The 11,695-nt window shown below is 50.8% G+C and overlaps 5 protein-coding genes across 5 annotated transcripts; 3 read left to right on the forward strand and 2 right to left on the reverse strand.

Annotated features, from left to right (window-relative positions):
* Positions 1–572: 572 nt before the first annotated feature.
* On the reverse strand, positions 573–1,349 carry CGCS363_v011480 (uncharacterized protein; the record flags this gene model as incomplete). The annotated part of the gene is made up of 3 exons (XM_036643329.1): positions 573–1,050; positions 1,181–1,291; positions 1,345–1,349. The coding sequence occupies 3 exons, from the start codon at positions 1,347–1,349 to the stop codon at positions 573–575; spliced, it is 594 nt and encodes a 197-aa protein (XP_036492103.1).
* Positions 1,350–2,394: 1,045 nt separating this feature from the next.
* CGCS363_v011481 (uncharacterized protein) lies at positions 2,395–3,369 on the forward strand (the record flags this gene model as incomplete). The annotated part of the gene is made up of 2 exons (XM_036643330.1): positions 2,395–2,672; positions 2,718–3,369. 2 exons carry the CDS (start codon positions 2,395–2,397, stop codon positions 3,367–3,369), a joined length of 930 nt encoding a protein of 309 aa, XP_036492104.1.
* Positions 3,370–4,142: 773 nt separating this feature from the next.
* CGCS363_v011482 (uncharacterized protein) lies at positions 4,143–5,282 on the forward strand (the record flags this gene model as incomplete). The annotated part of the gene is made up of 1 exon (XM_036643331.1): positions 4,143–5,282. The coding sequence occupies one exon, from the start codon at positions 4,143–4,145 to the stop codon at positions 5,280–5,282; it is 1,140 nt and encodes a 379-aa protein (XP_036492105.1).
* A 1,317-nt stretch (positions 5,283–6,599) lies between these two features.
* CGCS363_v011483 (Oleate hydroxylase FAH12) lies at positions 6,600–8,092 on the forward strand (the record flags this gene model as incomplete). The annotated part of the gene is made up of 3 exons (XM_036643332.1): positions 6,600–6,686; positions 6,737–7,532; positions 7,590–8,092. The coding sequence occupies 3 exons, from the start codon at positions 6,600–6,602 to the stop codon at positions 8,090–8,092; spliced, it is 1,386 nt and encodes a 461-aa protein (XP_036492106.1).
* A 1,056-nt stretch (positions 8,093–9,148) lies between these two features.
* On the reverse strand, positions 9,149–10,969 carry CGCS363_v011484 (Cytochrome P450 monooxygenase TRI13; the record flags this gene model as incomplete). The annotated part of the gene is made up of 2 exons (XM_036643333.1): positions 9,149–9,862; positions 9,923–10,969. The coding sequence occupies 2 exons, from the start codon at positions 10,967–10,969 to the stop codon at positions 9,149–9,151; spliced, it is 1,761 nt and encodes a 586-aa protein (XP_036491721.1).
* Positions 10,970–11,695: the final 726 nt, after the last annotated feature.

Raw genomic sequence — 11,695 nt, forward strand, 5'->3', positions numbered from 1 at the left:
TCTTATTTATAGCTACTTTAGTATATATTATATTTATAACCTCTAGCTAGTATATTAATAGATATACTCTTTTTATTATATATAGAGGAAGAAAAAAAAACCTTAAAGTAGGGGATTTTTACTTTTATATATGAAATAAGTAGTTTCTATAGATAAAAACCTATAAAGAAGGGGGGGGGTACTATTATAGTGCTAGCGCTATGCCTACCTTAGAGCGCGTCATATACCTAAGCATGTGACCTATAGCGAGCGCGCTGGGCGCGCCTATAGAGCCTCGCGCGCCCGCGCCCCCACTTCCGACTTTTTCTTTCTGCAACTCAATATCAATTAATCCAGGTTAGCACCTATTGCGCGTTAGCCATACTTCGTGAGCCTATCGTCACATTAGAAGGGAAGAAAGGTTCAATCTATAGTTTATTCTGACAACATCTGTGGATCTTCTAGCATGAACTTGTCTTACAGAACCCGAACAAGGTTTAATGAGGATAAGAACTGTGGAAAAGGGCCGTGAAGCGCTAAGACAGACCCTACTGGCTGAATTCGCACCACTCAATCTCCCAGCCCGATCTGACTCAAGTCGCAGCTGAGCCAAGTCCTCCTTCCTTGATGTAGCTTGCTGATGCCCACGGCCAAACCTCCTCAATGGTTACATGGGTGGCCGGAAGACATGCGTTCTGAGCCAGTGCTTGACCGGGAGGCTCAACAGCAGCGGCGCGCCAGTAGCCTTCGATGGTGCCAGGTTTGCAGACCGATCCAATTCCCGACTCGGATTGCCACGAGACCCTCTCCAGTGAAAGTCCTTGCCAAATAACCTTGAACTGCAGAGAAAGACCTGAGACCTTCCGATGGCCAATGATAGCCATGACTCGGGGACAATGGATCCATCCACCATTGAAGGCTAGGACTGCTTCATTCCGACCGCCAGGGAAGCGATTCCAAAAGTCAAGCACCTTGGAGTGGGCCAGCCAAGAGATATCGTACTCAGACTTCCAGGCTGTGGATTTATCTGCGTATCTGACGTTCAGCTCAACGCCATCGACGACGTCTACCCTGTATCCGAGGATGGAATCGATGACATCAGCGAAGGTGTTCAGGCAATCTGTGGTAGCCTTTTTTTTGCGGTGGCATCGAAGGTCAGCAAAACATGTAGCGATCGGGTGACAAGAATGGATGAACATACCTCCGGGGGAACCGCATGGTCTGCAACTTCTTGTGCGGGCCGGGCGGCGTCATCCTCCTAGGACTGGACCCGAACTGGCTTTGGCACACGGCGAGATCGGGCCATAGGAGACTGGGATTATGGTGAGAAAGGGATATACCGGCTTGGAGGTTGAGATAGCTTACATCATTGAATGAAGCAGCGGCAGCAGGGGACGCGTTTGGCGAGGCGCGTCTCTGAGCCTCTAGAGCGAGGCGTTCCGCTTTGTTGCGTCGTCTCGTCTCCCACCCTCGCCTCATGGCTTCGCTACGACTGATGGAAGTCATGGTTTGGAAGTCATGGTTTGGATGTGATGCGACGATTTTGAGGGTGAGATAGCGTTGGTAGGGGGGAAAAGTACAGATCTTCCGGATCTTGAGATGACGGAAGGTACCTAATGCTCGCTCAAGCACAGACAAACCCCCACACCCCTTCTCACCTGGGCTTGGACAGGGGACTGCCCGTGCGCCGACACAGAGTGGGTCCTTACCAGATCAGGCAGGATGCAGGGAATCGGTGCGCGCTAGTGGCGGGGATCCTTGCCTGCGGCCAGCACCAGGTCTGGGGGGGGGGGGGGGGGGGGGGGGGGGCCTAATACGACGTCGCTTTTAATGCTTCGAGACTTTGGCCTGTGACATGTTCGCCAGGAGCATAGTATGCATATGGATCCTGAAGAATTTGTTACTAATTGACGAGTGTGTGACTGGGAGGTAACAAGGGATAAGTAGTACCTGCCTGTTTTCTATTTTGCCCTAGGATGTATGACTGGGGGAAAATCTATGCAAAGTCGTCGTTATAGTTTCGAAAGTTCCCAGGGACCAGCTGCTTGTATGATTGTTTTCATCTTCGTTCCTCTTTCTGTTGTTGCCTCCCCAGTATGCTGGGGGCAAACACGGCTGGAGGATGATTGGTTTTTCCTGTATTCACCCTGCGGCCGCTCTCACCTCCCAAGCGACCCAGAAGGCTGATGCCGAGTGTGGGCGGTGGACAAACAACCCTTCACTTGCAGATATCTTGCTTCTTTTCGACCGATCATCCAATCAGCCAACCAACAAATCGGCTGAACCTCATTTAAGTCGCAGCATTATTTCCCGATGAAACTGCCACCCACATCGCCACGGAGGAAACAGGGCCGCCGTCGTCCTCGGGATGAAAATTCAGCCAGAGAGCTCCATAATCAGACCATTTTGGAAGCCATGAAGACCCAACATGATGCTCTCTCACAAGAGGTCGGCAAACATGGTGCTAGGATCAATACTCGCTGGCGCTCATTCAGCAGCAAAGAACGGGCTCAATGCTTATCGACAATCAATGGCACCAAGAGCTCCCCAAACCGAAAAGAGACTTCTTGTGAAGACGTCTTCTTCGACATACCAGGCGTCAGCCTCCGGCTGCAAGACGTCACTTCAGACCCGGAAGTGCTTCTGAGATGGGTCGAGTGTCACATAGCAGGGACTGCTGGGGGACAAGTCAGGTAAGTTCATACCGCAGGCAATCGAATTCCATGCCCAACTTCCAACGAAGTTCGCAAGAAGACGATCCTCGACAACCCCGATGAAGTCCATGGCACTGACGAAGAACTTCTTGATGGCAGCCGCAGCGTCACTCTGCCAGAATCCGAACTTGCCCCAGGAGAAAACATCCACTCACCATACGCCGCCCAATTCATCTCCCTCCAAGATCAACTGCACGTGCTCAAATTTCTGAATGAAATACTCACCCAAGTGCTCAAGTTCTGCCCCCGAACCAGAAAGAGAGAGGAGCGACAAGCCAAAGAAGAACTTCCATCCGAAATCTCCCGACTACAGGTCAGAGACGCATCAGCACCACACAAGCTAGAATATAAGGAAATGCTCAGCGCTCCAGTCCCGCCGAAAACAGTCAACTTGGTCACCGCTGAGGCATTCTGGACCATCATGGGAAAAGACAGAGCGAGGACAAGAGTAAGCTGGAACGCCTTTGAGAGAGCAATGGGATATCTAGGGTTTTCAGTAGCACGGTGCTCCGGTTCAGCAGTGACTTTCACTCCGGAAGCTGGAGCGATGGAGAAAAGATCAATTACACTGCACCGTCCTCACAACGGACAGATCGAGGGATATCGCAGCCTGATACTATCAAGACGACTGGGGAAGGTCTACGGATGGGATGAGTCAACGTTTGTGGTTGCTTGACGAATTGTATTTGAAGATGTCGCTCGTCCTTTTACAAGCGTCACGAGGCCAAACGTACATTGGCGTATTACCTGGAAACATTGCATCTGGATATTGCCAAGGGAACCGTTGAAAGGTGGGTGGGTCACCGCCGACGGTGTAAGTGAGGAATTGGTTTTAGGAGAAGAAATACCTAGTGCATCAAAGTATCGCAAGAGACAGGTAATCACAGAAAGGGAAGGCAGCATATGAACAAAGTAGATGATTGGATGAAGTGCTGGAGCCTTGAGCAAATGTGTCACAGTATGGTAGAGGAATGAAGTAGGCGGGGAGCAACAAAAAACCTTCAAGGCGGGCCCTTCCTGGACGACATCGGGAAGATGCAGGTAGATCACAGAATCAGGTGTGTGATTGAGCCAGCCCCTGCCTTCCTTCTTAGTATGCAACAAACAGACCATTCTTGGCCCGCTTTCACTTCCGTCCCCGTGAAAAATTTCCCATTACCGCCTTTCGACTTCCATCCATCCACCACTCTCTGCTCTTGCTTTCTTTTCTACCACGAAAGAATTTTCCTTCCTCCTCTTTCCATCTTCCGTCCACGAATTCTTCGAGCTTTCAATTGCAACACAAGCCCACTCCCCGACTTTCCACCTCCAGTCAATCTTAGCCACCCCGCCCACTCACAACCCATCTCAGATCTTAGAGAAACCCGCTTGGTATGTATCATTGATCAAGCTAGGTCTTGTGTATAAACTGACAGATTGGACGGTAGATAACGTACATCAACAATCACAATGCCGCGCAAGACCTCTGCTGAGATCATCATCGATGCGATCGTCGAGAATGGCGACGCCCCCATGGACCGTGCTGCCCTCCAGGACTTCTTCATGGACCGAACCAACTCTTTTGTCGACTTTCGCAAGCTTTGGGAGTTCTACGAGGCCTTCATTGGAGGTTACCGCATCACCGCTAGGTCACTCAACACCATGCGCTCCAAGGGGGGCAAGGCGTTCGCTGCAAAGATAAAGGCTCGTCTCGACTCTGAGCCTGGTGTTGTCCCTGACCACCTCATCGAGTTCTTCAGTAAACACCAGTACATTTGGGACTCTTCCCTAGGAGATGGAGACACCCAAGCTGAGCCTGGCCGTCTTCCCAAGGAGCTTCTTGACCAGCTCAAGAGGATCTGCCCTGACCGCGAAAGCTTCGAGAGCCTCTTGATGCAGCAGATGACGGCTCAGTCCGTGCCGTCTGGTATGGACACCGAAGTGGCAGCCAAGCTCATGAGAGCTCGTGCCAAGGAAGTTGCAGAGGAAGCCTTTGGAAAGGACGAGTCGGTCACTGATGGGCTCATCGCCGCAGTCAAGAAGGGATTCTGTCCTGGTTTCGAGGTGACCAAGGCTTTCCGCGGCTACGGCTTCGAGGTCATTTGTCACCGAGACGACGTCGCCAAGCTCTTCGACATCTATGTTCACCTCATCACTACCTGTGGTGTCGGCCGAGACACGCTCAACGAGTGGATGATCTCGGGCAAGCAGACGCTTGGTCAAAACATCAAGGCTGAGCTGGAGAAGAAGCAAGGCACCATTCCGGCCGATCTCATCTCCTGGTTGGATGCAAACCAGTATATCTGGGCCCGCGGCAGCATTGCCTACTCCGGCCAAACCAATGCGTTTATTCGCCACCCTGGCGTCAAGGTTGATTTTCAGCGCTTCGTCAAGCCGGTCAAGCCCGAGGAACATGCCAAGATCAACCAAGAGATGCAGGAGCTGGTAGACTCCTTCCACAACCTGAAGCCTGGTGAACCGGAATTCGACCTGCAGGAGGAAATTGAACGCAGGGCTAAGAAGTATGGATGCTACCAGGTGGCTATGACTTATCCCAAGAAGGGCGAGATCAGTGATGAGAAGGACAAAATCGACATTGAGGGCAAATAGATGCATGCGGTTTCCCCCCAAGGAACATCTTCTGTCTGCCACAATAATGCGAGGAGGCTGGATCACGAGCTTGATAACATGACACAAGCTCTAGATGCGAGGGATATTTGGAGGTAAACTTGCTGGTTCCAGCGACCTGTAGAAAGGGACGGACGATCTTGTCAGGGAGAAGGGCCGGGTACTCAGTAGATAGGTAGATAGATTTGGGATTCCCTGCACGCAATGACATGCGGTTTCTCAATCGGTTCAAAAGTGAACCCTGCTCTTCCGCGTTGATGTTTGGTTCCTGAGTCAACTGGGCCAAGTAACAAGATGAGTGAGAGTGAGTGATTGTCGGCCCAGAAGCACCCGTCGCACCCCTGGTACACTTTCCCTGCGACTACATGGAGTCACCAATAGAAGAAACCAACAGGGCAATGCCACCGAAACAGCCGCACCAACAACCATGAAGTAGGTGAAAAAAACGACTGCGTATAATCTCCGTATTGTATGTTACTTCCTGAGATGTTGATGATTGGTAAGAAGGTGTTTATAGCGCATGTTAGTCATGGTGTGGCGGCTTCAAGCAGCATGTCGCTTTAGGGACAGTGAAGCCCATTTGGACTGCCTGTGCCGCACCAAGTGTTCCATATGTAACGAGCTCCACAACACGGTAGGTGCTGTGATGACTATGTGCCGCTTAACAGATCCATCGGCTGAACTGGATCGGCTGAAAAGAACTACTGCCAGGTCTCTTTGGTTACCAGCGCTGCAAACAAAATTGCGATCGCAGGGAATATGACCAAGATTTGCCGCTTTTCAACCTGGGTTGCGCTATTTAGTTGAAAGCTGGAAAGCGGCAAAGGTCCTACAATCAGCCGTCATTGGGCAAAGCAAACAAACATCTCAAGCCAATAGACACCAGACTCAGCAAAGACGGCCCAACCAAAATTGTGTGTCGGTTACTTCCTGCTTCAACCTGAACCCACTCTGGAAGCAAACTTGACAAATGTAATCTCCGCTTTTTCCACTATGCAGTCCCATATCCGGGTTTTCCCTTGCGTGTATGCCTAGTTAGCTGACGTTCGTGTATTAACCCCTTTTGACCGGGCCATCAGACGATCAATCAGGCACTTGCTCTACAGATATCCTGCGCGGTGAACATACTATAAGTATTGAATCATCGCCAACGTTGACACAATTCTCAATGCCTCCAATGCAATTAGTTTTCAGCATTGCTGTCTCTCGTATCTTGCGAACCAACTTTTGGGAAGCCGGCTTCATTGCTGCTGTGAATACCTTCAGCCTGTTGCAACGTTTTTGTTTTCAACAATTATTATGTTCCCTTCCGAAGAGCCGCAGAGGACCGGCTTTGACACCGCCGAAGAACTCCATCCCACTGAGTTTCTGTCCGATAGAGCGGAGGTGAAACAAATGAACGCTATCTGTGCATCCTTCACTGACATTCACTTCAGAAACCATTGGTGAAAGCTCACGTTGGGATCATGGAGCTTCGACAGGCCATACCAGCTCATTGCTTCAAGCCTAACCATTTCTGGTCATTTTTCTACCTCTTCCGCGATCTTTCCTACGCAACACTGCTCTGTTATCTCTATGCAAAGATTTCGGAATTCGGCTGGGAAGCGCCGTACTTGTACATCAAGTATTTTGTGCTTCTGACTCACAGCTTTGTCCAGGGCCTAGTTTGGACCGGCCTATGGATAATTGCCCACGAGTGCGGCCACAGCGCCTTTTCCACGATAAGCGCCGTGAACGACATCATTGGCTTCATTCTTCACTCCTTTCTCCTTGCCCCGTACTTCTCCTGGAAGTCAACTCATCGCCGTCACCATATCTACGCTGGAAACATGGAGAAAGATCACAACTACGTGCCGCCTCTTCGAAATGAGTACGCAGCCAAGCTCAGCTTGGAGCCTGGAAAGCTAGACGAGCTTGGCGAAGATGCACCTGCCTGGCTTTTCTTCAGAATTGTACTGCAACAAACTGTCGGCTGGGTCTGGTATGTCCTGACCAACATCGCTTGCGCGCCGTCTGCCGTAATTAAACCAGGAATGCCATTCTGGCGACATAGTCACCTGGATCCTTGGGGATCCTTGTTTAGGAGTTCCGAAGTCAACGCCGTCATTATTTCCGATATTGGATGCGTTAGCACGCTCGTCGGCCTTTGGCTGTTGTACAAGCACACCGGAGCATTTTCAGATGTCTTCTGGCTGTGGATTGCGCCATGGATGTGGGTTAATCACTGGATTGGTAAGTAAAGTCGAGCAAACAGACGACCTTCACTAGCTCATCTGCAATATTTGATAGTCATGATCACTTACCTCCACCACACCCATCCTGATATCCCAAAATACACCTCTGAAGAGTGGACATTCGTCTTGGGCGCAACCGCCACCATGGATCGGTACTTTTCATGGCCATGGGGTTTTATAGGGGTGCACTTCTTCCACAATATCTCCACGGACCATGTCGTTCACCATCTCTTCTCTAAGATCCCCCACTACCACGCCCGGGAAGCGACCAATGCCATCGTCCCTGTCCTTGGGCAGCAGTATAACAGAGGTGACTTCAGTATCAGTGAACTGATTCTTTCATTCACAAGGTGCCAGTGGGTTGAAAGTGACGAGATGAAGGACAAAGAATATTTTACAAATAGATATGCGGGAGACAAGAAGGCTGGCTCGCCAGGCGAGATGCCTCAGGGTCTGTGGTACAGGGGAGGGCCGAGCCCAGCCCCTGAGTATAAGATGAGGATGGATACCAAGTGCGCACTGCCTAGCAGAGGGGTTCAAAGCAAATCACTTCTTTGAACGTCAAAAGATTGTTGTCTGGTGTGTTAGCCATTGAGACGCAGCTTTGTAGAGGTTACCTTTGGGGGGGGGGGGGGGGGGGGGGAAAGGGCGTGTTGACAGGATCCTCGACAATGGGCCTCTTCCGTGGAATTTCAATCAATCCACTGAGACTGAAGAGGTGAGATTTAGACCCAGGGAAAATAGTGGGCACAGTTTACATATGTAGAAGTAGAAGGAAACCAATCATACCCGCGGCTTGATAGGAAACTTGGTTTCACTGATGTGGTGTAAGAAACATTCATGGGTGGTCAATGCGACTCTCTTCAACAACCCAATTAATCAGAAGCACATGGTTCGATTTTTTTACTAACTCACTGAAAATGCGGCAGCAAGATGCGAAAGTCAGGCTAGAGTCTGTTCATGGAGAACCCCGAATGTGTGCGGTCGTCCGGGCCGGGTCCCGAAGTGGAGAGTTCCGGCTAAAAAGCTGTCTGCCTTGGGGTATGCTATTCCGATGGACTCGTGTCCTCGGGTCTTCGTTCCAGCTGTGTTCAGACGTTCGTTGCGGATTTGAGTTCTATGTAGAGTTCGGCGCTAGTTGCCCAGCGGATGTCCGCTTGAGTTCATCCCATCTACTGAAGAATAAGGCCCTGAATGGTAGGGTTCGGGGTTCGCTGTCGTATCTAAACTCTGAAGGAGAATCTCCAACTCCGAAGTTCGCCTTCGTGAAGACCAGTCGGTAGGAAATACCTCGACGAAAAAGCGATGCCAACTGGGCGAAAACGGAGATGGGGCGTCGCCGGCGATGGTCGAAGGGAGCTCACCCGAGTCGTTTGCTGCCGATCCATGACGTCCCAAAGTAGCTGGTACCCATTGCCTCCTCGGGTTGTGGAATACTACAAAGCTGTGAAGATATCAAAGAAACGGGCGTTTCTTGGCGCGGAGGCGATCACTCCCTGATAAGGATTTGAATGCGTTGCAAGCTCAGAGGCAAGCATCGCATGTAACTAAATCCAACGAAAGGGGACTTTCAATCTATCCAATCTAATATCAAGAAATCGAAAAGTTGAGTGGCTATATAGTTAGGGCGGTCAGTCGAACATAGCAGTCGTGGGGCTCCCTAGTAAGCTTGTCGTACGCGCCCGTCGTGTTGAGTTCATCTGGCAACTCTTCAAGCTGAAAACCCCACAAAACCAACACTACGAGCATCCTCATCTGTACATATGCCAGCTTGCGCCCATAGCAGCCCCTTGGTCCCATGCTAAAAATCATGTTCCTCCCTCGCGTCGCATCGAAAACATCTCTACCGCCGTCCCCGGACTTCGCTAGCCAACGTTCAGGCGCATAATCCGCTGTCCTGAACCCAAAATCCTCGCCACCGTTTCCAGACCCTTTCGCTGCAGCCTGAACCGCCGGAGTCCGCAGCCTATCGTCAATAAAGAAGCCAGGTTGCGTATAGCTTGCCTGATTCCAGACCTGAAACACCACAGTTCCCTTTGGAATGCGGTTACCAAGAATCTGCGTGTCTTGAGTCGAACTTCGGACGCACATTGGCGCTGTCAGTGATGTGCGGAAAAGTTCCTCGATGCTGGCCTCCAAGTATGGGCAGCGTATCTGCATGATCTCTTGGGCTGTTGGAACACGCCTCTCTGATACTGCCTCGGGAAGAGCAGCACGTAGACTGGCCCGCAATTTGTTCTGTTGCTGCTGATGGCGCGCTAGCGTTTTGACGGCCCATTGATTTGAGTTCGATGTTGATTCGTGACCTCCAAGGGTGAATCCATACAACTGTTTTGAGAATCTCAGCTCATTCGACCTTTGATCGATTATGGACGGCAATAGGCTTACCTCGTCGTAAAAAAATCGTGAGTGGTACTGTGGCTGTCGGCGCTCCTTCATTGCTTGGCTCTTCTCCCTGCGAACCATCTCATCTACTGCACACCGCACCACATTCTCCCCGGCCCGAACTCGGGCAACAGAAAGATCTATCTGGCGTCTCAACAGGTCTTCCTTCAGTGAGATTGCGGTTCTCAGGTATGCACGTTGTCGAAGCACCCAGTGGGCAAGTACAGGGAATAGCGACTTCATGGAAGTCTCGAGGCTGTCTGAAAGTTTGAGTAACGCTTCAACAACGGGATTCGGCGGGGTGTCAGGAAAGTTCACTGGAGAATCATTGGTATCCTTCATGGTTTCGTGTGGTAATGAGGACATGGACGCGAGGTGGTCAATTTGTGGCTGAGTGGCGCTGAGCCCTTCCAAACCAGGACCGAAAGTGAACCCAAGAACGGCATCTAGGGCACAGTGGCTGATATCCTTCAAAGCCCAAAAAGCGCGACCTTTGGCTAGCCGGGACTTTTCTTGCCACAAAGAAGTCATGCGCAAGGTGCTCTCGTGGAGGAGGGGGGCAGCGACTTTGCTGAGAAAACTCGGGGTCAGTATGTCCCCTATAAGTCGGCGACGACTCTTCCATTCATCATTTGTCTTCCATCTACTATGGTGTTCTGGAATGACGCCGGCTAGAACGTCAGCAGTAAACTCTGATCTGTCGAACTCTTTGCCTCGCCGAATCAATATATCCTGTGTCTCATGGAAGTCTGAAATGACGACCCATGGCTTGCTGAATGGTCGCCCGAAGACTTGAATGATTGGGGATTGGTGTTTGATGTTCTGAGCCCCAAGCCAGTCATACATTTCGCCAGTATTTTTGACATGGCTGATCATTTCCGGCATATCACCCCAGAGTGATGTCGCTGCCGTTTTGTTGTAAGGAATACCAGGAAGCGGACGAGGGAGCAGGGTTCGGTAGAGGAAACACAGCGTGAGAACACCGGCCACGGCGAACGCCAGAGCGGTCTTGCTGAGAACAATCGCGGGAATAGCTTCGAGCCTCTCCATAATGACCAATGATATGTTGTTCATCTAAAATGACGAGGGAGGAGGAGTAGCACACATGGACATGGAGGCCTGGGTGCTAACCACATATATACTTCAAGAATACGGACATCCACGGAATAAAAACTTACGGGGAACTTCGAGAATGGTAGCCCCCAGTCTGCATTGTTGACACGTTAACTGCGAAATGAAAGCAAGGCCGTTGTATTTCATATTTCTTTGTCATCCGCTCTGCTTACCTACCTGTTCTAGCCAAATGATAAGCTCCTGGCCAGTCTCAGTGCACTCTCTGCATCTTCTGCCCTGTCCGAGGGCCCTCTCCCCCCTCCCCTCCATCCCCCCCCCGAATCGGTACAGATTCCAAAACTCGGCTGATCTTACTCCTCAACGGTAAGTGTTTCTCGGGCTCGCTCGCTTCAGCTCGTTCTCAACGGTCACCAAATATGGAATTCGGCCTTCACTAATTGATCCGATGGCTTTCTGTTCATCATCCGGCCGGTTTCCCCTTCATCGTCCGGTCTGATGACCCGAGGCATTGTTTTCTGTGCAGTACAAGCAGAGAAAAATAGACTCTCGTGAGAGTTCTGAAACTGTTCCTGTCGCTTTGACAGTCGCACAGTCCCGGTGGGCTGTGGGGTTTGGCAGAATGAAAGGCAAAAACTAACCAAGTTTAAGTTACGTCTGACCTTTGTCAGCTTGTGACACTCTATCACTGGTTTCGCGGGTTCG

This window comes from Colletotrichum siamense, assembly GCF_013390195.1.
Source record: "Colletotrichum siamense strain Cg363 chromosome Unknown KSG_Cg363_contig07, whole genome shotgun sequence".
In the NCBI taxonomy this organism is placed as follows: Eukaryota; Fungi; Ascomycota; class Sordariomycetes; order Glomerellales; family Glomerellaceae; genus Colletotrichum; species Colletotrichum siamense.